Here is a 24,964-nt window from a genome sequence, read left to right as displayed (position 1 = left end):
CCACTAAACACCACATAGGTATGGATACAGCTATTTATAAGCATATCGAATAAACAGAGGTAAATGCACAGAGACTTTCTTGTTCCCTGCCACAGAGTTTTAAATTGAGATTTTATGTTGGTCCATTTTCAGCTGAAATCAAATCAAACATAAACTCTCTCTTAGATAATACTTCACGGCACATCATAAATTCAGAGCTACATCTTCCTAAGTTATGCCAATGTTTAACCTTCGGCTCCAGTGATGGTGCCTTGTGCACCACCACACCGGGCTGGCGGCTGGAGGGGCAAGTGACTCAACGGGGGAAGGGGAGAGGGCGGGGAAGGGGAGAGGGCGAATCCGGTGCACTCGGGCTCCCCCGTTCATTCACGAAGACAGGCACCCCCACCCCACCCCCGCTGGCACTCACCTTGCTCAGATCTCGTGTCTTTCACAGACGAAGTGCCACAGCCCATGTCTTCTAAATTATGTGTGCTCATGAATTTAACTTCTCATTCCAAAACAGTGTGAAAAGTGTGTCTCTTTATGCTGCGAGGAGCCACTCCTAGCTGACCCGCCTCAGTCAGAGATCCTAATGAGGAAGGCACAAGAGGGAGGGAGGGGGAGAGGGAAGCGCCCGTTAACAGCAAGGTATCTAAGGGCTTCTCGGCAGGATTCATTTTATGCTTCTTCTCAACTGCTGTTCATCATGTGATGTGGAAAGTGATCAGACATAATCTAATCCTGGTGCATTTTCCAAAACACAGCAGCCGCACCGGAGCAACCATAGATTGCTTTTCTGCTACACATAAATTATATTCCGCAACCCCCCCCCCCCCCCCCCCGTCTAGGTCAGATCAAGGTCTATATAAAATAAAGCATCAAAAATGGAAAGAGAAATGGAAATGTAAGAGTGTACAATTTTCTAATTGAAATATGGGGAATGGGATATGAAGGAGCTGATAGAATTTAACTGTTTTAGTTTTAAGTTCATAATTAAATCTATTTGGGTTTTTAAAAACACAGATTGGAGATGATGAGACAAAACAACATATTTAAAAACCTGTGCCAAAATTCAAATCAAAGTGAGTTCCTCAACACTGTTTCTCAGAACCGGTTGGAAAGCTTGTTTTAAAAAAAGAGGCCGAAGGCCTCCCCCCCCCCCCACCCTCACCCCCTGACTAGAGTTCCAGAATCAGGGAGAGTGCCCTTTATGTTTGTTTGTGGGTTTTGTTTTCTTTCTTTCTTTCTTTCTTTCTTTCTTTCTTTCTTTCTTTCTTTCTTTCTTTCTTTCTTTCTTTCCTTCCTTCCTTCCTTCCTTCCTTCCTTCCTTCCTTCCTTCCTTCCTTCTCTTTTTAAGGTAGCTCTATGCCCAAGGTGGGGCTTGAACTCAGGACCCCAGAAATCAAGAGTCAAGTGGCAAGCTCGACCTACTGAGCTGGCCAGGTGCCCCTGGGGGGAGTGCCCTTTTGAAACAAGCCAAAACGGATTTTAGTGTCCCTCCTCGTGACTGTTTTGGGTGATGCTGCCTTTATTTTGTATTGCTCCAAACCAGCCTGATCAAATCTATCTGCATTTCTTGATAGGAACAAGGTCAAAAAACAACTGACTTGGGACCCTACCAGGCACATCTATTTTTCCATTAGCAGTATGCTAAAAGCTTGAAAATTTTGACTCAACTAAAGAAAGAGAAAAATGAACAAAATACCTGAATTATGGAAATATCATTAAAACAATAATAACCTTAATAAACAGATATTCTGATCAGAGCTAGGCCTAATTCTTTTATGTATTGAAATAGTTAACCCTAGTCAACGTTGGGGTATCTCCAAATTTGACAGGCACTTCTATCCGGTCTTTCTTACCTACATCATGGATAAAAAATGTTAACAAGGTCAGCTCCAAGGGCATTCCACTCCAGCCCGTTCTCCAGGGTTCCGGAAGATCCATTACATTCACACTCTCTGAACATATCTGTTCAGTCAGGTGGTAAATCCACCCATTGCAACTATTATCTTCTTTATCTATGAGGCATCCTGGGAAATTTTGCTAAAAATGTTCATGAAATTAAGATATATACTTTGACACCTTGACATTCGGGACCATCCCAGCCCCGGAAGAAGAAAACAGGAGGAGGAAGAGAAGGAGGAGGAGGAAATCAGTTTGGCATGATTTTAAATAACAGAATCATAGAAGTTTAAAACTGGGAGAGGCCTCTAAAATTACCTAGAAATTGGGAATGCAAACTGGTTCAGCCACTCCGGAAAACAGTATGGAGGTTCCTCAAAAAATTAAAACTAGAACTACCCTACGACCCAGCAATTGCACTACTAGGTATTTATCCAAGGGATACAGGGATGCTGTTTCGAAGGGGCACATGCACCCCCATGTTTATAGCAGCACTATCCACAATAGGCAAAGTATGGAAAGGGCCCAAATGTCCATTGCTGGATGAATGGATAAAGATGTGGTATATATATACACAATGGAGTATTACTCGGCAATCAAAAAGAATGAAATCTTGCCATTTGCAGCTACGTGGATGGAACTAGAGGGTATTATGCTAAGCGAAATTAGTCCGAGAAAGGCAAAAATCATATGACTTCACTCATATGAGTACTTTAAGAGACAAAACAGACGAACATAAGGGAAGAGAAGCAAAACTCATATAAAAACAGAGAGGGGGACAAAACAGAAGAGACTCTTAAATATGCAGAACAAACAGAGGGTTACCAAGGGGTTGTGGGAGGGGGGAATGGGCTAATCTATTCCTGAAATCGTTGTTGCACTATATGCTAACTAACTTGGATGTAAGTTAAAAAAAAAATAAACATGGTAAAAAAAAAAAAAAAAAACAAGAAAGAAAAGAAAGCACTCTAAACATTTACTCCTCACAAAAACATTGAGCTAAGTACATTATTATCCATTTACTGATATTCCATGTACCTGAAAAAAAAAGCCTGACCTACAGTAATAAACAATAAACAAAATTTTAAAGAGAAAAAAACAAAATAAAATTACCTAAAATTTACACAAAGTGCAAGGAAGTCAAGCGACTTGCCTGATGTCATACAGACACCTTGGTCGTCAAACTCTTGCATATTACCATCGCCTGGGGGGCGTTTAAAACTCCCACTGTGCGGACAGCACCACATTAAATGAGCATCTCTGGGGGGTTAAGAAATACTGATGCCTGGGTCCCAGCCCCAGAGGTTCTGATGTAATTGGTACCGGGTGGGATTGGGCATCAAGAGCCTTTTAAACTCCCCAGATGATTCTAATGTGCAGCCACGTTTGACAGTCTTTAATAGAGACGATGTTTTAGCGAACCCATGACGACACCCGAGGATCATCACATTTTCCTCTAAATGCTTTGACTCCATCTGTTTGGAATAAAATTTTTCCAAAGGTCATGTCAGTCTTATAAAGCCGTGGTTTCGGGCATCTTATTCTTTTCTCCTTTTTGAAACTGGAGTGCTATTTACCCATCACCTGCCTTCTCTCCGTACTTAGAAATTTCTTACAGGTTCTCTGCAGCACCTATGAGAACACATCTACGGGGGCCCTTCATCACCGTTTGAAGTAGTTCATCTCGGCCTGGTGACCTTCTCCATGTGCCTAGGTCAGTGCTCTCCAACGTAAGTATCATAAGACTCGCCAGGGGGAGGTTATTAAAAAATGAAGACTCAAGCTTTACCACCAATACTCAGATTTAAGCAGTCTGGCGGGCCTGGGAATCTGCAATTAAAGTGCAGCCTCCAGAGGCACCTGGGTGGCTCAGCCAGTTAAGCGTCTGACTTCGGCTCAGGGCATCATCTCACAGTTCGTGTGTTCGAGCCCCACGTCGGGCTCTGTGCTGACAGCTCAGAGCCTGGGCCTGCTTCGGATTCCGAGTCTCCCTTTCTCTCTGCCCCAACCCTGCTCTCTCTCTCTCTCTCTCTCTCAAAAATGAAATAAACATCAAAAAAAAAAAAATTAAAGTGCAACTTTCAGGGGACTGTGACACAGGCACTCCCAGGTCTCAGTTTGAGAAACACTGCTCTCCATATCTCCCTGGGGCTTCGCGTCCATCTTTACGGTATTGATTCTACTCCTTTGTGTGAATACATAAGAGTAGGGCATTGAGTAGGCAACACTGATGCAACGATAAGAAGTGAGATATTTCAATCTTGATTTTCTTTTTGCAGAAAAACACATCAAACAGTATCTCTCCAAAGGTATTTGGTTCTCAGCCACCCCTCAGTTCATTACGCCACAAACAAAATTCCATATAAAGTTCACTAGGAGCTAAAGAGCACCAGACTCGAGTATGTTTCTGTCAGACTGTAAGATCCCACGGGTATCTTTCTTTCTACGTACTCCTCCTTGAACCTCTGGCACCTACACAGTGCCTTTCACACAGCAGGTGTTTGAGAAACGCTAAATGAATTCATGGAGATTTCTAAGTCAGACTCCTTTAAAAAAATGAATTGCCGAAAGTCATTATTGGTCTGTGATTTGCTGCAGATACATGCTTTTCGAATATATAAAAGCCTTTTATTAAACCAGAAAATGGGTAGTACTTAGACATTCCTTTTTAAAGAAGATTTTAAAATCATGATGGAGAAAAAACTGAGGATTGTTCTAGAATTCTTTGGTTATTAGGAAACAACCTGCTGTTCGAATTTTTACATTATTAAGTAACAGTCACTAAGCGAATTATTCTCAAACTGTTTTTCTCCTTCAGGTAACAGGTAAAACAAACAAAAAAGCTCCTTTCAATGCTCACCAAAACAAGAGGTGGCTAAGGCCAGGTGCCACTTTTTACTCCCACACTCTGTCCAAGCTAGACTGCCATCATCCACTTAAAGGCAGAGAGGAAAACGAGTTTTTAAGCAGCGTAGGTACCTTTGAGGACATCTCTAGCTGGCTGTTAAGCTGATAAAAATGATTTGGGGATGTTTCATTATTTCAGAAAAATCTAAGCTTCTTCCATTTCTGGCCCTCTGTCAGCACTAGAAAAGCATTTAGTGTGCTAAAGAAGTCTCTGGAGAAATGATTCCCTCGGGCCTGAAAGGGGTCCTCTGGCTCAGGAGGTGGGGAGTTTCTGCAGGGTTCACAAAGACCCCGGAATGCCACAGTCAGTGACATGTACCACTGAAAAGGTAGATCTCGGCCAAAAAAAAAAACAAACCAGCTTGAAACCTTCCCAGAGCGGCTGCCCCTACCGATATCTAGACGCCAAAGATGGTTTTAAAGCACAAACATGAAACAGTGACTCATCACTGGCGCTCACTTATAATCTGCGAAAGAAAAGGCTTCTAAGGCTTCTGCTAAAAGGCTTTTACTGTAAGTGGGGGCAGCCAGGGTAACTGAAGGGCAGAACTGTTTGAGGTCCGGCTCTCTTCATCCCACTTTTCACTTCCCCAGGTGAAAACACAAGAAAACAACAAGAGATGGCCCTTGGAGCCAACCTAACCTCGGCCATTAAGCACCCTCCAAGCGCTAGCCCAGCCTCCCCAAGTTGTTCTTATCCGTTCTGAACTTTATTATATCACTAAGCGCATTCTTATTGGACTCCCACATCTCAGCTCAGCCACCTGGGCCTTGATTCTGCCTCTGGCCTTCTAGATTTGAATGGCGTGGTTACCCATGCTCAAAACTCAGCCTTTCTCAGCGATGCAGCCTTTTATGAGAAATTCCTACTCTAGTTCCGGCCCTGCGGAACCCAAACCCGGAAGCCATAGTCATTCAACCGGCACCACACCCCCAAGCCCAAAGTGGGAGTTCAGTTGGCAGGTCTAATTCTTCCCCCGGGTTCATCCTCTCCAGTATTCATCAAAAACAAGCGTTCTGTAGCCTGATGTCTGTGGCCTAAACATAACCAAGGGGCACAGAGTGGGGCAGAGGAGTCCCTGGCAGATGGCCCTAGAGAGGCCCCTTCCAGCCCAACCTGTGCAGCGGAACACTCTAGCGTTTCCTCGTGTCCAGGCTCTCGAATGAATAAGGGGCGGTCTGTGAGCCCAACCTGGTGAGTCTTCCTTGCTCTCATCAGACGAAAGGATAAGAAGAGGGAGCAAACTACACTGACCACCAGAAAGTGTCCGAAGGCATGTGGTACCGTATCGACAGGATGGGAAGCAAGAGGCAGCTTGGCCTGGTGCCAGGTTTTCCAAACTATGTCTGTGGGAGAGTAGTTCTCTGCGCTTTAGGATTCCGGGAATAAGACCAAAAAGGCCCCACAGTCAAGTAAGACAGATCTCCTGACTGCAGGATTCCTCACGTCCCAAACAGCCTCGCAGGGGACAGCTTTTGAAGAAAAGCATCTCAAGAGTATATACTGTTCCGAACTGCTTGTTCCTAACTACCTACTGATGGCTCAGTAGAGCCCGGGGCTTAGAAGTCACACAAACTGGCTGGCTCAGTCATAGGAGATGTGACTCTTTTTTTTTTTTTTAATGTTTATTTATTTATTTTGAAAGAGAGAGAGAGAGAGAGAGAGAGCCTGCGAGCAGGGGAGGGGCAGAGAGAGGGGGAGAGAGAATCTTAAGCAGGCTCCGTACTGTCAGTACACAGCCCGACACGGGGCTGGATCTCACCAACCATGAGATGATGACCTGAGCGGAAATCCAGAGTCGGATTCTTTAAAAAAATTTTTTTTTTTTAACGTTTATTTATTTTTGGGACAGAGAGAGACAGAGCATGAACGGGGGAGGGGCAGAGAGAGAGGGAGACACAGAATCGGAAACAGGCTCCAGGCTCTGAGCCATCAGCCCAGAGCCTGACGCGGGGCTCGAACTCACGGACCGCGAGATCGTGACCTGGCTGAAGTCGGACGCTTAACCGACTGCGCCACCCAGGCGCCCCCAGAGTCGGATTCTTAACCGACTGAGCCACCCAGGTGCCCTGTGCAGGTGACTCTTAATCTCAGGGTCATGAGTTCAAGCCCCACACCGGATGTGGAGCCTACTTTAAATAAATGAATGAATGAATGAATATTAACTTTTGTAAAAAAAAGGAAGAGGTCAAACAAACCGGAGTTTAAATTCTTCTCAGCTAGTCATTAATTCCTCTACACCTCGCTTTTCTCATCACAGGACTAATAATGCCTACCTTACAGGCTTGTACTGAGGAGCTCAGTGGTGGGGAAAAAAAAAAAAAAAAACAGTTTGAACAAAAAGCTGATGAGTCAGGAGGGGTCACGCACCGGTGGGGGCCCGCCCAGCTAGGAGTGCTGAAACGGAACTGTGTTTGCTCAAATCTCTTCCTTCAGAATGCTTGGTCTGGGACCTCCCAGAGACTAAAACCCTGGGGCGTCTGCTCCTTCTGGGGGTAACTGTAGAGTCATAAGAAATGGCCTTTTTTTCCGCTGAGAGCACAAAAACCCGAAAGCATGCTATGCCGGTAATAATAACAATGTAGCGAAAATCACCACTATTTGCTAAGGACCGCTATTTACCCAGCACAGTGGGTGCTTTCTATTTCTATTATTCCAGTCAATCTTAACAGCAACTTTTAAGGTAGTATCATCACCCCCATATTACAGATCAAGAGCTGAGACGCAGAAATTAAATATTGTACTCCATGGCACAGCTGTGTAGGAGCAGCGCCGAAGACCCATTCTGTGTAATAATTAAAGAACAAAAGTGTCCACGATAAGGTCGGCTACCCCTTGGTCGCAGATCAAATCCGATCAGTCTATGCAAGCACTAAATCACTCAGGAGAACTCTCGACCATCGCAAGGAATTCTGTTTCCCTTTCTTGCAGAGAGATACAAGAGGCCAAGGGGGCTCGGAAGATTTCTGAACACAAAGTTGTGGAGCGGGGTTCGGGGACTGCCCCCGCGAAGGGGCTGGAAGGGTTTCCCAAAGTATCTCTTCCCTCATTTCTAGTCCTCACCCGAGTGACCACAGAGTTTTTCCAAATATCGCGCTCATTTGAAATAGGCTGCGACCATTCACATTGCAAAGTCAGCTGTACATCTTTAAGATGATGACAGCCGACTGGGAATCCGAATCTTTGAGAAAAATCATCCCGAGAAATTGCAAAGCAACAAAACAAACTGTAAGGAGCGCATGTTTCCTGTCCCGTTGCTACCCAATATATGTTTATAATGTAGACTTCCGCTTGCTCAAAATACCCGAGAACAAACAAACGTATTACCTCTTTCTTCCGCTTGGCCAATGCAGAGGTTTTTCCTCACCCTGGGTGTTTCAAGAGAAACAAACACAAGAAAAAACCTTCTCTACGAGGGGTGCACTGGTCTGAAAGAGAAGAGGTACAATCCCAGCTCTCTCTGGAGCACCCTCCCCCCCTCCAACACACGCCCACACACACGTGCAAGCACGCATGCATTCACACAATCTGCAACTCACATCTCTGCAGCTCTCTGCAGGGAGAACTCTTGCTGAAATAAATCAAGAAATAAACACACATGCGCACACACGAAGAAATAACTCAAACAGGCCACGGCTGCTTTGCCTTTCAGCCTGGAAGGCGAGCTCGAGTCAGAGATCCCGGAGAGAGGCTGGGTTGGCCCGTGAGCCACAGCCATCTGCCCCAACCCTGCCCCGGAGGAGATAAAGGGAGAACACTCGAGTAATGGGCTGCGGTCACATGACTGCTTCCGAGGGGACCAGGCTCTGTACAGGCAGGACCAGGCCGCTGTTTGCATACATAATCTGCATCGATACAAAACACACAATGAATTTTGAAGAAGGGCAGAAAAGCATTCAGTGGCTCGTTAGGTCAACTGAGGATGACTTTTAGGCAACATTACCGTAACCCGGGTATGACCGAGAGAAGTGGAAACACTAAACATTCCTCCTTAGGACTCGAAAAGGCACGGGCTTAAGGGAGTGGCCTTGGCTGCTGTGCTGCAAATGCATTTACATGACAGTTTTATTCCTCTAGCTATTCTATTAGCTGCTTGACGGAGAACCTATCTGTGAAAGAGAGATTCGCCTCCCTTCATCAGCAGAAAGGAAATTGAAAGTTGACCTGTCATTTTGCTGAGCTTGCTGAGGAGGGGGAGGAGGAAGACCCATTTAAAGAAGCAGGTGCCCATATCAGTACCGGCTGCCACCAGCCACAGTTCTGTCGGCTTTCGAGGCAATGCAGCGGATTCTGGCTCCCGGAGTCTCATACTGACGGCAGCTGCACCCACAGCAATTTTCCTCCCAAATTCTGCCTGGCTGGTTACACGGCATATGCTCTTGAGCTTCCCGGCCTTGGGCACTGCAAGCTAGGATTTAAAGGACTCCGGCCAAGATCATATCATAACCCCACCCAAGCTGCTCTTTAGCCAATTCCTCTCTGCGGTCGAGAGCCATAGGAGATCCAGTAAAGTGGTTACCTAAGCTTGCTATTTAATCTAATGGAGTCACTTTAAAAATCATTGGAAAGGCAGCTCTGGGCTTCTGCACTCCTATTAGCATATTAAATATTATCAGAGGGCCTCATTATGAGGCAATACAACCATACAGGTTTCCATGGTAGGGACTCCAAGACTAAGACCTAATGAGGCTGCCATACACAGTATAAATGACAGCATCATTACCCAGGCTCTCAAAAGATAGTGGACAAAGTCACTCTACGGCCACTGTGTTTCCGGCCAAATGCCTATTCAATCCACGGTGATCAAACGATGGCTGTGTCTAGATACGGTTGTTTAAATGTCACCCTTTCTATGTGAAGCCTTTCCTAAATCACCAAAGGGGAGTTAGGCAGTCTTTTCTTCTGGTTCCACAAGCTCTGTGCACGCCCACTTACAGAGCTTCCCAAAGGGCGCTACAGTTTGTCCTTTTACATGCGAAATCCTCAAAGGGAGGGATCCATGTCATTCCTCTTGGCATTCCCAGCACCAAATGCCTAAGAGGTACTCACCAGATATTTGTCTAACCGCAGAAAGAGAGGAAAGGAGGGAAAGAACTCGTGGTGTAGGTGGCTATTTTAATGGCCAGCCCCTGGACCATGAATTGCATTGACTGTAGCCTTTGTGTGATCTGTCTGAAACTCAGAATTTGCCTAAAATGAAGAATTTCACCCTATTTTCCCACTGTACAAAGAATGCCAAAATGGGACTCGGAGCACCACAAAGAATCTTATAGCCAGCCAGCCTCCATTGTTGAACGAATCAGCACTGACATATGTGAACAGTAATGATAATAACATGTATTGAGCGTGTGTACTAGGTTCTAGGCACTTGTTAATTTGACATGTGTTAATCTTATTTAATCCACACACCATCCTATTATCCCTGTTACGCATTAGGAACTCTAGCCCGAAGTCAAACAGCAAATGAGTGGCAGAGCTGGGATTTGAACCCGGGCACTTTGATTCTGGAACTCCTGCTTATGATATCCTTACTCTATACTGCCTCGGTCAGCACCTTATGTGTTGGCAAAGTGAAGGTTCCAGCCTCTTCTCAGATGCTCTGTGACTTTCCTCCAGCTGAGCAGGGATGTGTTCTCCCGGCCTGAAAACAGAAAAAATAATCGGCAAAGTAATGCCGACAGTTTTAAACTCACTCGTTAACAGATTTGTACCCCTCACAGTCAAGGGCGATTTCTCTCTCAGTGGGCACATCATCCTATGAAAACAGCCAACAGGAGAGGTGAGGGCTCACTTCCCCCCTGGGAAAAGGCCACGGCAATACCAGATCATCCTCAACTAAGATGGCCTGTGCTCTTCAAGTCAACACATCGGCATCGAGCCACCCCTACGTGGCAGACACTGTGCTGAAGGATGGAGACGTAAATGGCGAACAAAATGGACATGATCAGGTGAGGCAAACCCACAGGTGAATAAGTCATCAAAATAAAATCACAAATTACAATCTTTCTCTCATATCGAAATATAAACACCAGGCATCTAAAACAGTGCTAGGCACAAAACAGATCTTTATTACACGAATAAATGAAAGCAAATCAGTATGATAGGGTCTCTAGTAGGACAGCTGAGGGGCACAGAGAAAGAGCCCCATCCCCAAGAGGGGGATAGAGGAAGGCTTTCTAAAAGAAGTGATGCTGGAGTGCCTGGCTGGCTCAGTCAGTAGAGTGTGTAACTCTTGATCTCAGGGTTGGGAGTTCAAGCCCCACGTGAGGCATAAAGTTCAGTTAAAAAATAAATACATAAAAGTAAAGAAAAATAAAAGAATGATGCCCGGCCCTCAGGCCCTAATGGCCCAGCAGTCAACCAAGGAGAAAGGAGGTGAGGGAGAGAAGAGGCAGACAAGAGGGACGCGTATTCTTGCGCATGGGCGTATCTTACAGTACTTAACAAGGATGTGAAATGGGAGAGGGAAAACAAAAATCAGCACGAACGGAGTTCCGAACACGGCAATTAGACTTACAAGTGGGTAGAGAAAAGTGCCCGTCTGCTATGACTGAACAATGGCAGCTTCTCCAGCTCTACAGGCTGGACTCCCTCTTCCGTGTCTGTCTGTCCTTCCTTCCTCACTTCCCCATTTCCCTACTGGGTTTGCCTTCACCTCCCAAGTAGACGTAGTCTCACATGCTTGGCTCGGGGTCTGCCTCTGAGGGAACCCAAGCCAGGACATTCGTCTAGTCTATGGCGGCAGCAAGCTACAGAAAGAGAGGAACAGAGAGGGCTGATTACCTCGCAAGGGAGAGACTGAGCGTTGCAGGCAAGGCTCCCCTACCTCGCAAGCCTCCTGACGTTGGCCACACTGCCATCTTCTACCAAGGAGAAGTAATGCTAATGGGCAGCTCCTCTTACTGGTCATGACACACACTGAGAATATGCTGGACTCGAGACAGAACAGCTGGGTTTGGGAAGAGACTGAGAAAAAGAAAAAAAAAAACACCCGATGTGTGCAGATCTATCGGGTGGTGAGTACTTAAGGTGTCTGTCCACTCATGGCCCCTGATACAGCAACGCCCGATAGCACTCCTTTGGACGGTAGAAAGCAAAATACTGGAACTCACATTTTTACCTATTTTTAAACTCCTTTTGAATTTCCTGTTTTCACGTGTGTGTGGCAATGTAGACAATATACGAGTTCAGTAGTATCAGTTACAAATAAGTTAGTATGCCTGTATGAGGCGTCCAGTCTCAAAAAGCTTTTACTGTGACCGGTTCGTGATCAAAAACATTCAAAGAATCTTGATTTCGAGAGCCTACTTCCTTTTAAAGAGCAGGAAGGAACACCAAGCGATTTCACTTTTCAATAAAGAGAAAGGACTGAGCATATTTCCAGGGATGAATTTTGGGTATTGAAAAGCCACGTTAAGTAGGAGAAAAGAGAGGCCAGATTTGGCACGTCATCAGAAAGTCATTAAAAGAAATTAAAGGTGGGTTACAATTCACTATCAAGGGAGAGAAATTCCTAAAGGTCAGTGCTGGCCAGATGTATCTGTTGGGGTCACCTGGTCAGCAGCCACAATGACAGGCTGGAACAGCTGTCATTATGTGTTGAAGTTTACAAGTTCGGCTTTGAAAAGGCCCCATCTTGGGCACAAAAGTTGACCTTTCCACGGCTGTAATTTAACAAACAGAAGATTAATAAGTATGAAAATTTAAATTTTGACCACTGCTTAACCTAACCCTAGCTTGGTCTGAGATAGCTTAAGTTGAAAACAAAAAACAGGGGTGCCTGGCTGGCTCAGTTGATGGAACATGCGACTGTTGATCTCGGGGTTGTGAGTTCAAGCCCCATTTTGGGTGTAGAGGTTACTTAAAAAAATAAAATCTTTAAACAAAACCAAACAAAACAAAAATAAACCTCTTTGAATTGACCCTGAATGTTCAGAAATCAAATCAAAAAGCTTCACGGAGAGTCGTGGTCTGGGCAGAATAAGGACACTCTCCCCACTCGAGCTGTCTCTCCTGCAGAAGGAAGCTATAAAAAACCTGGGCAGAATCCACGGAGCAGCTATTTGAGGACTGTGGCAGGCAGACCCAAGATGGCCCCCAATAATCCCCGCCTCCTGGTATTCATGCTCTCGTGTAATCCCTCTCCTTCAGTATAAAGCTGGATCTAGTGACCGACTCCCAGTCAATAAAATACAGCAAAGGTGTTGGGCTATTGCTTCTGTGACTAGGTCATAAAAGATTGTGACTTTCTGTCTTGCTGGCAGACTCTCTCTATTGCCTTCACAACTTGTGCGCTTTTGAGGAGGTAAGCCGCCATGCTGGAGAGGCCTATGTGGCAGGACTGAAAGAAGTCTCTGACCAAAAGCCAGCAAGGAATGGAGGCCCTCAGTCGGACAGGCCTCAAGGAACTGAATTCTCCCAACAACCACTTGAGTTTGAAGGTGGACCCTTCTCCAGTTGAGCCTTACAACGACTGTAGCCTAGCCAACACCTTGATTACAACAGCTTGTGAGGACCCATGGAAGCCACGCCTGGATTCATAACCCACGGAAGCTGTGAGATCATAAGTGTGCACTTTAAGCTTCTAAAGTTTTTGGTAACTTGTTGCATAGCAATGAACAAGTAACACAAGGACCCTGAGAAGTCAGCAGCAGAAGGAAGACTGAAGAGGACGGTCAGAGTTTGAAGTACCACAAATTGGTACCATTTTTTCCCCCCGTGGTTCCCCTAGACTGGATTTGAGGAGGCAGAAATTCAAAGGACAGCCACTGCACACCCATTAGGAGAGTTAAAGACAATTTAATAATACCCGGCACTGGTTAGGGTGTGGAGCAACGGAGACTCTCACGCTTTGCTGGTGAGAATGCAAAAGGGTACATTTACTCTGAAAAAGAGTCCGGTAGTTTCTTATGAAGTTGAACACACACACTCACCTTATGACATCACAAGCCAACCCCCGGGCATTTACTTGAGAGAAATGAAAGCTTATGTTGACACAAAAGGCCTGTACCAACAGGCTCATATGGTCGAATACTGAAAACAGCCCAAAGGTCCTTCAGGGGGTGAACGCATACACAAACCGTGGGGCAACTTAACAACTAAAAGGAGATTATCGACACACACAACTGGATGAACCTCAAAGGCGTTATGCTGAGTAAAAGAAGCCGGCTTAAAAGACCACGTACATTGCTACGACATTCTCAGAAAGTCAAAACCGCAGTGATGGAGAACTGCTCCGCGGTTGCCAGGGTTTCTGGGTGCGGGAGGGTGTGAGTACAAAGGGGTGGCGAGAGCCAGTTTGGGGAGGCAGTGTTCCGTATCCTGATTGGGGTGGTGGTTACACTAACCTATCCATGTGTCTGGATTCACAGAACTGTACAGGTCGATTTTACTGTACACGAATTAAAAATTTTTTTTAAAGCCTCAGAGTTGGCTCTGGTCTCGTGCCTTAGGGTCTGCAAGATATTAAAGTCCCCACGGACTGATTTTGCCAAGGGCCTCCCTAAATCACAGCCAGAAGCAGCGTCTTCCTACAATGAACCACGAGCACTAAGGAAAACGCTTGCTCTTCCCTCTGACTTCACTTGTAGCTCTCCACCCAGGGGCAAAACTCGAAAAACAGAGATCCCCGTGAGAAAACATAGCCCGCCCATTCTCTATTCGACAGGTACTTCCCGAGCGTGTTCCAGCTACGAGGCAGGGATAAAAAAACGAATACATTCTGACCCATTTCCCTTCCAGGTTCACAATTGAATGAGGGACACGGGTCTGTCCACAAATAATTTCAAGACAGGAGACACAGGTACAGAGATATGCCCACGTACCGCCGGAGTCTAGAAGGATATTAGTTCTGCCAGGGCAAGTGAGGAAATACTTCACAGAACGTGCAAGATGGGAACAGGCAGTCCAGAGAACATGGGAGCGCGTTATATTTGAGTAGTGCTTCCTGAGACTAGGGGAGAGGGGGTGTGCAAAGCTGAGGATGGGGAGGTAGGTTGGTGCCAATCATAACAAGGAACTCAGGGTTTTACTCATCGGTCAGGGATTACAATTTCGAATGCTTGCATGGGCTGGGGCAGATAATATAAATGAACAATACAACCTAGGTGGAAGTGATGGGACATTCTAGAGAGTTTTTTGCCTAAATGAAGCAGCTGCTACTTACTGGTAGCTCCCTCTTAGGCTGCCATCCAGAAATCCTGGCCCAGCGCTGCCTGATGTAATTTTTCGAGAGAAGCTGAACATATTTTTATGTAAAAATCTCCCTATTTTTAAATGTCACAATGGGTCTATTGCTGCAAATTTAAGATGCCATCGATTATCAGGTACATCATTGTTTTATGTACCAATAAGAAAGAAAAAAGCCACCCATCGAACCATGACACCCCATCGATTTTAACACACATTCCAATCTCAGAGGTGCTAAAGTGTGAAAAACATGTACATCTCAGAATCAATGAAATGCAGTGATTCTCATCTTCTCAAAACACTGTACAGACTCCATGGATTCGGTGGGAGGCGGACAGACTGTAAACTCGGTTTAAGTGAAGGGAAGCCTGAGGGTAATCTGATCAGATTCCAGCTTCAGGAAGATCACCCTGAGGGGCGGATGATGATGAACTGGGGAAAAGCCAGCCACAGGAAGACCAAGGAGGAAGCTCCCGCAACACCCCAGGAGATGCCAAGGGCTGGATTAAAGCGGTGGCAGCGGGGATGGAGAGGAGGGGCCAAATGTGAAAGCTTTTCCGGTAATAAATCCCACAGGTCCCAGCCTGGGTACAGGAAGTGAGGGAGGCAGAGGCATCAAGAATGATCCCGAGGTTTCTAGTCTGAAATCAGAGATGCATGAATCACTCCTTCAATATTTATTGGGTGTCTACCATACGCCAGGCATGACACTGAGTGCCGGGTGTAAAATGGTGGACAAGACAGACACGGTCCCTGCCCTCGTCACCTAGTCTGGTGGACAATGCCATCAACTGTGGCAGAGTATTAACGGGGACAAGGGCAGGACACGAAGGGGAGGTGGAGAAAAATAACCAGTTCAATTGTCCCGTCGGCAGCAGAAGCCTGGGTTTAGGGCCCAGGAAATAAACCAGGTCTGCAGATTTTCATTAAGAGGTCGTCAGGTTACAGATAACAACTGAAGCAATTAGAGGGGATAAAACAGCCAGGGAGAGCTTGTAGAGAAAGAAGGCAAGACAGGTAAAAGCAGAAGCCCATTTAAAGGAAATGAGGAGGAGGGGGAGGGAACAAAGGAGACTAAAAAAGGAACGATCTGGAAAGGAAGAGGCCCAGGAGGGAGGGGTATCTGCAAACCAAGGGAGCCAGGTATTATCATATAAGCCAATATACTTTTATCTATAGTTACTGAATAGAAGTAATTTACCTTGGCAATGTTCAATTCAGATCCTTCAGAGTTAGGGGTGTCTTGCACGAATGCCAAGTAGGCTTATCAGAACCGCTTCTTATTTAGAGTTGTGATATTTTTAAATATTGCCACAATCTGTTCCTTTAGCTTGTATGTGCTTGCGTTTTGCGTGTATCTCAGTTTGACATCTAGCATGAGTCAATGGCAGAGTAATGGTAATTTCTTCTCCTTCTTTTCCTTCTTCAGGAGCTATTCGAAGACAAAAATAAAACAAGAATATACATTTATGCAACTCCCTTTCATACCAAAGCGCTGGGAATTGGGCAAAACTGATCTAGGCACACAGCGGAGTCCCCTCGCAAGATCATCGTGAGGCTCGCGGCCCAGAGCTCTGTCACAGGTGAGCCTGTGATGTGGGAAGGTCCTCTGGTCCTCTGGAGTTGTTCAGAAAGGTCCTTCGTTCCATCGGACAGGAAACAAGGCCCAAAGAGGTTGGGTGGCCTCCCCAACATTACAGTCTTACGATTTGGTGACTACTACTCCTCCTACATCAAGGTGACCCAATTCTACCCTATAAAGATAGCCCCAATATAAATTAAAGTATGTAAATTATATGAAAGTATGTAAAATATATATTAAAGTATGAAAACCTCCATACACAAAACATAAAGCCTACAAGAGTTGGCGAAATAAACAGAGGAAGGAGGTTAACTTTCAACCACATGTTCCATACCAACCCAGATTTCATTCGACTCATCTGCTCCATTAAGAGTTCTTACCCTTCTCTCCAAGTCCTGTCAGTTCTACACGGGTTCAAGGAAAACAGACTCCTAGATCTTCACTTTGTTGGCCACTGAATCTTTCAGCCTGACCTGCAGGCTCAGGACACAAGCCATTGTCACACTTAAAGGTCTTACTTAGAGAGAATTCCTCAGCCTCATCTGGAATTTTCCAGAGGTAGATTCTAGAATGATTCTTTAAAAGGTTGTCCTGGCAACCCCACAATGTCAGATGCAAACATGACAGTACCTGCCAACAGAACATGAAGAACACAACCTGGATGAGAGGACCACTTCCTGTTTATTGGGAAGACAGCTTCCAGGTTCTTCAAGCTTTCGTTTTGCCACCATTTGCCTCGCTGTCAACCATTTTTGTGCTTATGAACACAGGAAACAAAGAACAGTTGGTTTCCTGGGGGCACGCTGAAACTATTAGCTAAAACAAAGCCTGGGAAAGATCCATGGCTTTCTTTTCAAAACCCTTGCTACTGGGGCGTCTGGGCGGCTTAGCTGGTTGAGCGTCCGACTTCGGCTCAGGTCATGATCTCACAGCCCGTGAGTTCGAGCCCCACGTGGGGCTCTGTGCTGACAGCTCGGAGCCTGGAGCCTGCTTCCGATTCTGTGTCCCCTTCGCTCTCTGCCCCTAACCCACTCGCATTCTGTCTCTGTCTCTCTCAAAAATAAATAAACATTTAAAAAAATGTAAAAAAAACCCTTGCTACTATTGCCTGAGATGACCAAGTGCTCATTGTGAAGCCTTTAGAAAAGTTTTTAGGGAATTGTCTTTAAGAGCACTTCTTGTTTTTTTTTTTTTTTTTTTTAATATTGAAAATCTTTTTTATTTTATTTACTTATTTTTTAAAATATGAAATTTCTTGTCAAATTGGTTTCCATACAACACCCAGTGCTCATCCCGACGGGTGCCCTCCTCCATGCCCATCACCCACTTTTCCCTCCCTCCCACCCCCTCAACCCTCAGTTTATTCTGTTTTTAAGAGTCTCTTATGGCTTGCCTCCCTCCCTCTCTAACTTTTTGTTTCCTTCCCCTCCCGCATGGTCTTCTGTCAAGTTTCTCAGGATCCACATAAGAGTGAAAACACACGGTCTCTGTCTTTCTCTGTAGGACTTATTTCACTTAGCGTAACACTCTCCAGTTCCATCCACGTTGCTACAAAGGGCCAGATTTCGTTCTTTCTCATTGCCACGTAGTACTCCATTGTGTATATAAACCACAATTCCTTTATCCATTCATCAGTTGATGGACATTTAGGCTCTTTCCAGAATTTGGCTATTGTTGAAAGGTAAGAGCACTTATTCTTGTCTTGGTTTCATTCGTAGACTCATTCAACAAACATTTGTTGAGCACCTCTGGTGTGCCAGGCGCTGTTCTAAACCCTAGGGATATATCAGTTAACAGAACTGGCAAGTCCCTTCCCTCGTGAAGTTTATAGCCTAGTGGGGGAGGTAAACATTAATTCAATAATCATAAAAATTGCAAAGGAGAAGTACATGCATCATGAGAGTGAGTCAGGAGGTCAAGCAAATGCTTATCAGAGAAAGTAAGCTTTGAACTGACATCTAAAAGACAAATACTGATTAATGAGGTAAAGGTGTTGATAGGGGGAAGAAGTCAGGCATACCCTTAAGACTAGTGACCTGGACTAAATAACTGAAGTCTATGATTTGGGAACTTTCAAAAGAGAATCTAGAGTTTAATATAGGTAGGTCTTAAGTTTACCAAACCTGAAGTTAGTATTTTCACCAATATTCCAAAGAGTACAAGATCTGTGAGTCTCATCTACAGAAAACCCTTAGACAGTGCTTCTCAAACTTTAATGTGCTTATAAACCACCTGGGATTCCTGTTAAAACACAGGTTCCTGGGCCCAGCCCCTAGAGGTTCTGATTCAACAGATCTGGAGTGGGGCTCATGAATCTGTGTTTCTAATGAGCTCCCAAGTGATAGAGAAGCATATGTTGAGTGGCACTGTTCTACAACACAGTATGATTTTTGTTTGTTTAAATCTCTATTTCTTTTTCAATCCACTCTTTCAAAACTTTTATTTTTTTTAATATTTATTTTTGAGAGAGAGAGACAGACACAGAGCATGAGCAGGGGAGGGGCAGAGAGAGAGGGAGGCACAGATTCCAAAGCAGGCTCCAGGCTCCGAGCTGTCACCACAGAGCCTGACTCAGGGCTCAAACCCACGAACCAGGAGATCATGACCTGAGCCAAAGTCAGAGGCTTAACCGACTGAGCCACCCAGGCGCCCCAGTCTTTCATAACTTTTAAAGTCAAACTGCATCCTACCATGTTCTCATGCTTCTTATGGTCAATTCAGTGGTTATTACCAAAACCACAACCAAAAAAATTGTGATATACAAATAAAACAATGCCATAAGCTAAAGATTTCAAATACTTGGAAAGAATGAGGAAAATAAAAATTAGAAGCAAACTGAGGTGCCAGTAATGTGAAATTTCACTGATTGACCCAAGCGAGGCGGATTGTTATTCTTACTTAGTGAGAAGTCCACTTTACAAAGCAGTTTTAAGGAAATGTCATATAAACTGACCTGATGTAACTCAGGACAGGAAATTTCTATATGTGTCATGGCCCTTGTACTTTAACAGGTACACTTTCATTCTTGAAGGCAGCTCTGGATTTTGCATCACATGAGATGAAAGTAACCTTTGCAGAGGCCAAAGGCAGGCCACCCCAAAGTGTGTCACTTTGGCACGCAGATTTCCAGCTAAGAACAATCAAGGCCCAAAAAGACGCAGGAAGCAACTTCGGCCTTCCCTCTAACTGCAGAAAAGAATTTAGATAGAGGACCTGCTCCAGGAAGAGAGCTATTGCCATAGTAACTATAGCATGATATGAACTAGGTATGGTAGACGTGAAGGAACCTAGCAAGACCCGTTTGATCAAACGCCTCTCTATGTCCCATTGCTTCTGAGCGGCCAGCCAACATTGGTTTACCAACATTTTTTTCTTTTTCATCTTCCTGTGAATTGTTTCTCCTTCCCTTCGAATTCCCAGACCGCTTACCCCCTTCTCCTTGGTTCAGGATGACATATATCATATACCCTATCGTGCCTGTCTTTGGGATCTCATGTGGATTTTCTGCATGTTGTTATTTTCTCCTGTTAGTCTGTTTCATGTCAATTCAATTCTTAGACCAGCAGGAAGAACTTTGAGGGGCATAGAAAAAATTCCCCCCCCCCAATACCTCCCTTTTAGGTGTGTTTCTTACTACCAAATACAATTCCTGCTAATATGTCATGTTCCCACCGGTGTGGCTATGTGAAAAGGACAAAAAACAAGTTGGTGAGAGATCCAAGATTTCTATGGATTGTTTTCCCTGAGAAGGTTGTGAAATTAATATAGGGCCTAGAGCAAATTATTGCCATTTTTTAAAAAGTAAAAATGAAGTCTTCCATGCATGGAAGAGTAAAAGGATTAGGAAAGGGAACCAGGAGTCAGTTCTTGTTATTTCATAGAAATATCAGCCCTGCCACTTAACAGCTGTGTGTGAACTTGGGACGATTACACGACCTCTCTGTGCCTGTTTCTTAGAAAACTGGGATAGTGGGGCGCCTGGGTGGCTCAGTTGGTTAAGCGTCCGACTTCAGCCAGGTCACGATCTTGGGGTCCGTGAGTTCGAGCCCCGCGTCGGGCTCTGGGCTGATGGCTCAGAGCCTGGAGCCTGCTTCCGATTCTGTGTCTCCCTCTCTCTCTGCCCTTCCCCCGTTCATGCTCTGTCTCTCTCTGTCTCAAAAATAAAAACGTTAAAAAAAAAAAAAAAAAAAGAAAACTGGGGTAGTGATAGTACCACCACACTTGGTTAAAGTAAGGAATAAATGATTTCATATAGACCATGGCAGCCTAGTTAGCTACCTAACCCATATCCATCCTCCCTTTCTTCCTTACCAATAAAATCTCAAGTTTATTCTAGGTGGCAACCGGCTTAGCCCACAAAATTTGATTGGCTAGGTCCCCTTGCAGTTAGGGGTGGTCATGTGACGCAGCTCTGGCCTAGATATAAGCAGAAATCTCCTGGCTGAGGCTCCCAGAGAAGCTATTTTCCCGATTAAAAAAAAGACAAGACTCAGCTAGCGTGAGCCCTCTCCTCTTTGCCCTTCCCCCACTCCGCCTGGAACCGGGACACGGCGTCTGGAGGAAGGAGCAGCGTCCTGTGAGCATTAAGAAGAGAGCCCCATGCTGGGAATGATAATGCAGAAGGGCTGAAAGATGAGCCCGAGACACGGATGATACCGTGAAGTTGCTTCTTGCCTAACTTCATAGGACATGGGATAGAAAACAACCCCTCTGGGTCAAGTCCTTGCTGTTTCATTTGCCTTCTTACATGCAGCCAAACACATTCTCTAACCAGTATACCTATAAAGCAGTTTGAGTAGTACCTAGCTCATCATTAGTATTCAGTAAGTGCTAGCTGCTGTTTATGATGATGATGATGATGATGATGATGATGATGATTTGCTCAGCATTCTGTTCCTTAACCAGATGGCTAGTAAGTATTCCCCTTGCTTCCTTGTAACAGTACCCCAATTTTCCTTTTTGAAATCAGCCTCTGCCTATTCTCAGCTCTGCGGCTTGCATGGGATTGACGGCGCCCCCTACTCTAAGTATAGGCCCTGACTGGCTTAAGCAAATGAGCGGGAGCCCACTTCCCAAACACCAGTGATTGTCAAGGGATGGGCCCATAACTCAGGCCCAAGGCGGCGAGCACAGCCCCTTTTCTTGGCAAGACGGAGTGTTTGGCTGGGCCTGTAGCTTAAGACTGTGGTGCTCTGAGCAAGGCTGTCACCGTGACAAGAGCCGGTGAGAGGGGCACAAGCGTTATCTGGAAAAGGGCGACCAAAGAAGGGCAGGGAAACATAGGGGGAGCCCTCCATTGTAAATCTCCGCATGAAATGTTACCTGTGGAACTTTCAAGGCAGACTCATTGGAGACCGGTTTTGCTAACTTGGTTTGGATTCAGTCCTCTATCACTTGCAACCACGAGATTCCTTCTGACACTATTAAATGGGTGGGTGGGGGGAGGGGGTGGAGAAAAAGAATAAGGTAACCTAAGGGTTACAGACCTAAAAGAACCTTTCCAAACTCTTGCCTAGGACATCTAGTTAATCAAACCTATGGTCAAACACAATGTAAATTCATAGCCAAATAGTCTTTCCAAAAGAAAAGAACAGCGACGAAATCTACAATTTGCAATTGTGTAAATTGACTCATATTTCTTTTCCAAAAGAAAAACTCGGCCGGTTGACAGTATCTTACTTTTGTTTTTTGTAAACATGTCCAGGAGAACTCCTTTAAGAACAGATGTGCATCTGGGTTTTAGAATGAACGCTGGACCCAGAGGCTGAAACTGGAAACCTATGACTAATATTGAAGTAATATTCACAGACAGTTGTCATGGCAGCATGCTCGTTCTGCACAAAATAGAAGCCACTGCATTTCAACAGGATTTAGCACAGGAAAGCTGCTAGCCTGCAGACAGCCTCTAACTGAGTTAAACAACCTACTAATTGGTTTGGGTTTTATTATTACATCAGCTCTCAGACTATACTCTAATTTTATCCCCCCCCCCCATATCGCAAATATTTAAAATCACTAATTAAAAACCCATAATATAATTTCTGTTTAACACCGGCATCACTCTTGAAATCTTCCTGCCAGACGATGAAGAACAACTTAGAGGCAAGTCCCATTGTGTGCACTGTTGAATCTCCTTGCAAATCTAAAGGAGACAGTAAGTGTTGGGCAAGTAGAGGGAGTGTAGCCAATTTCATTTCCATCACCAATTGGTGCTGGCTAGATGCCGCTATCAGACATTTCCTTTCAAGTGGGGTTCTGTAGGAGTGGGGAGTGGCCAAATGGTTCTGTGCTCGGTTACAAAGTCCCAGGGGAGTGGCTTTAGAAACGAGTGGCATCTCAAGACATAAATGAGGGAGGTAGAGACAAAGTATTTTGAGCTGATCTGTTTCTCTCCTGGGTGGCCATCTCTATCAAATTTAAGCTCACCGGTTGTGACAGTGGGTGATTTGGGAGACTAGAGATAGCTGCTGTTGAGAGGAATACCACACGAGACCATCTTTACTGTTCGAAAGGCTTTTGCACATCGTCCCGCCCGCCCCCCCTTTCCTTCTCCTCTTTTGAGTATCTTCTTTAAGAGAGAAGAGACAGGATCTATTAAAATCCAATAAAATCCCGAGCTAGGAAAACCACATCAAACCATTATCCTCCATTAACAGCTGGGAACAAATCAGTCCTTGGGGTAAATTAATGTTCTTCGAACTCCTTGAGATGAGGCCATGTCATACACTTTAAAAAACAAAACAAAACAAAAGAACTCCCACACTACCCACCACTGTGCTCCTAGACGTGTTGCAGCCATGTGATAATAGACAACTTGTATCAAGGGACTGCAACACGGGGAGTCCTTCAGGACGCCTTCCGCTGTAAGTACTAGTAACCCAAATCCGGCCGGCCTAAACAAAACCAGGAATGCATCCTTCAAACAACTGAAGAGTCAACAGGTGTACTTAAGGCACGGCTTGGTCGAGGCTTTACAGGACAGCACCCAGTCGGTCTCTTTCTCAGCTCTAATCCCTTGCTCTTGGCCCCATTCTCAGGCTTCAGCAGGCAGCAGATGTCTCTCGTGCTTTGTGGTCACCCACCAACTTCTCCATTTGCCACCTCTGACTCCACTCCCACCTCCTCAAAGGAGAAACAAGAAAGTCGCTTTTCCAGCCTCTGCCAGAGACCTCAGCTACGAGGGCAACGCGAGGAGGCAAGGGGTTGCGAAAGCCGTCTTGTGACAACATTAGTGGCTCAGGGGGCCAGTTTTCAGAGACTTGGTGTCCCGTCACTGGCTCGAGTGTACTCCGTGGGGCAGCAGTGGGTGTCTTTGCCGGTGCAGCCCCACGGTGAGGTCAAGACACTATTCCTGGCAGGGCGCCTGGGTAGCTCGGTTCGATGAGCTTCTGACTCTTGATTTCGGCTCAGGTCATGATCCCAGGGTCATGGGACTGAGCCCTGTGTTGTGTGCTCCATACCGAGCGTCAATCCGCTTAGGATTCTCGCTCTCTGCCCCTCGCCCTTCTCCCCCTCCCCCCCTTCCACGTGCTCTCTCTCTTAAAAAAAAAAAAAAAAGACAGCATTCCTGGCTTTGGAGTCTCCAGGGCCTTCTTGGAGATCCTGCGAGCTACCAAATATCCTTTAATAAACTCATTTTCTTTTTAAAGTAGCAGGAGTATTGAATCCGCTTAGGTGATGTTACGCTTTGGTAACAATCGACCCCCCGAATCTTAGCGGCTCACACTCATCAAGGTTTATTTTTCACTCCTATGCCATGGCCAGTGCAGGCTGGCTGCGGTTCCATCTCGTGGGGTCTTCTCTCTCTCTCAGGCCAGCCTCCCTCTCAGCGTTGCCGCTCCCACAGCGAAGGGGAAACACTGAAGTAGCAAATCACAAGCTGGCTCTTCACGCTTTTACTTGCAAGTGATACACCTCACTTGTGCCCACATCCAACCGGCCAAAGCAAGGCACTCCGTCGAGCCCATCCCTGGGGAAACGGCGTAAACCTCGCACATGGGCAAGAGCAGTGAGTACTGTGGACAAGAGGGCTGTGCTGTGCACGCTAAGAGTCCGGCCTGAGGCAACGCAACAGAGGAGGGGCGGCAGAACCTCCAGCCTCTGGATTATCTCATGTTCAAGTCAAGGGTGAACTAGGAAATGTCTCTTGTCACGAGCGTATGCAAAGGCCCCAGGGTTAGCTCTGATTGGGAGCAACTGACTTGGCTTGAGTCCTCCCCGGCCCTGAACAGATTCATTCAGGGCATACTTATTGGACGCTTACTATGCATTGGGCACCACATAGGCTCTGTGGAACATACCAGTGAAGAGAACCAGATCTAGGCCTTCGTGGAATTTTCATTCTAGCAGATGGTGGGGGACAAGCAAATAAAGCAAATAAGTAAATATCTGGGAAATGA

General features: G+C 45.5%; 1 protein-coding gene across 4 annotated transcripts in view; it reads right to left on the bottom strand.

The window, feature by feature from the left end:
* PPEF1 (protein phosphatase with EF-hand domain 1) overlaps positions 1 to 17,065 on the bottom strand; it is a 108,854-nt gene extending 91,789 nt beyond the window's left edge. Inside the window, exons 1-3 of one of the 4 annotated variants that reach the window (XM_045471523.1) lie at positions 8,335 to 8,437; positions 8,123 to 8,223; positions 410 to 571 (exon numbers count right to left, since the gene is read on the bottom strand). In XM_045471523.1, coding sequence (XP_045327479.1) covers positions 410 to 479 — 70 coding nt within the window. In that variant the 5' untranslated portion in view covers positions 480 to 571; positions 8,123 to 8,223; positions 8,335 to 8,437. Of the gene's footprint in view, positions 1 to 409; positions 572 to 8,122; positions 8,224 to 8,334; positions 8,438 to 10,327; positions 10,425 to 16,184; positions 16,416 to 16,945 lie in introns of those variants that run through there. The other 3 variants (XM_045471524.1, XM_045471522.1, XM_045471525.1) reach the window with 3 other exon arrangements.
* Positions 17,066 to 24,964: the final 7,899 nt, after the last annotated feature.

This window comes from Leopardus geoffroyi, chromosome X (assembly GCF_018350155.1).
Source record: "Leopardus geoffroyi isolate Oge1 chromosome X, O.geoffroyi_Oge1_pat1.0, whole genome shotgun sequence".
NCBI lineage: Eukaryota > Metazoa > Chordata > Mammalia > Carnivora > Felidae > Leopardus > Leopardus geoffroyi.
This window is presented reverse-complemented; position numbering and strand designations above follow the sequence as displayed.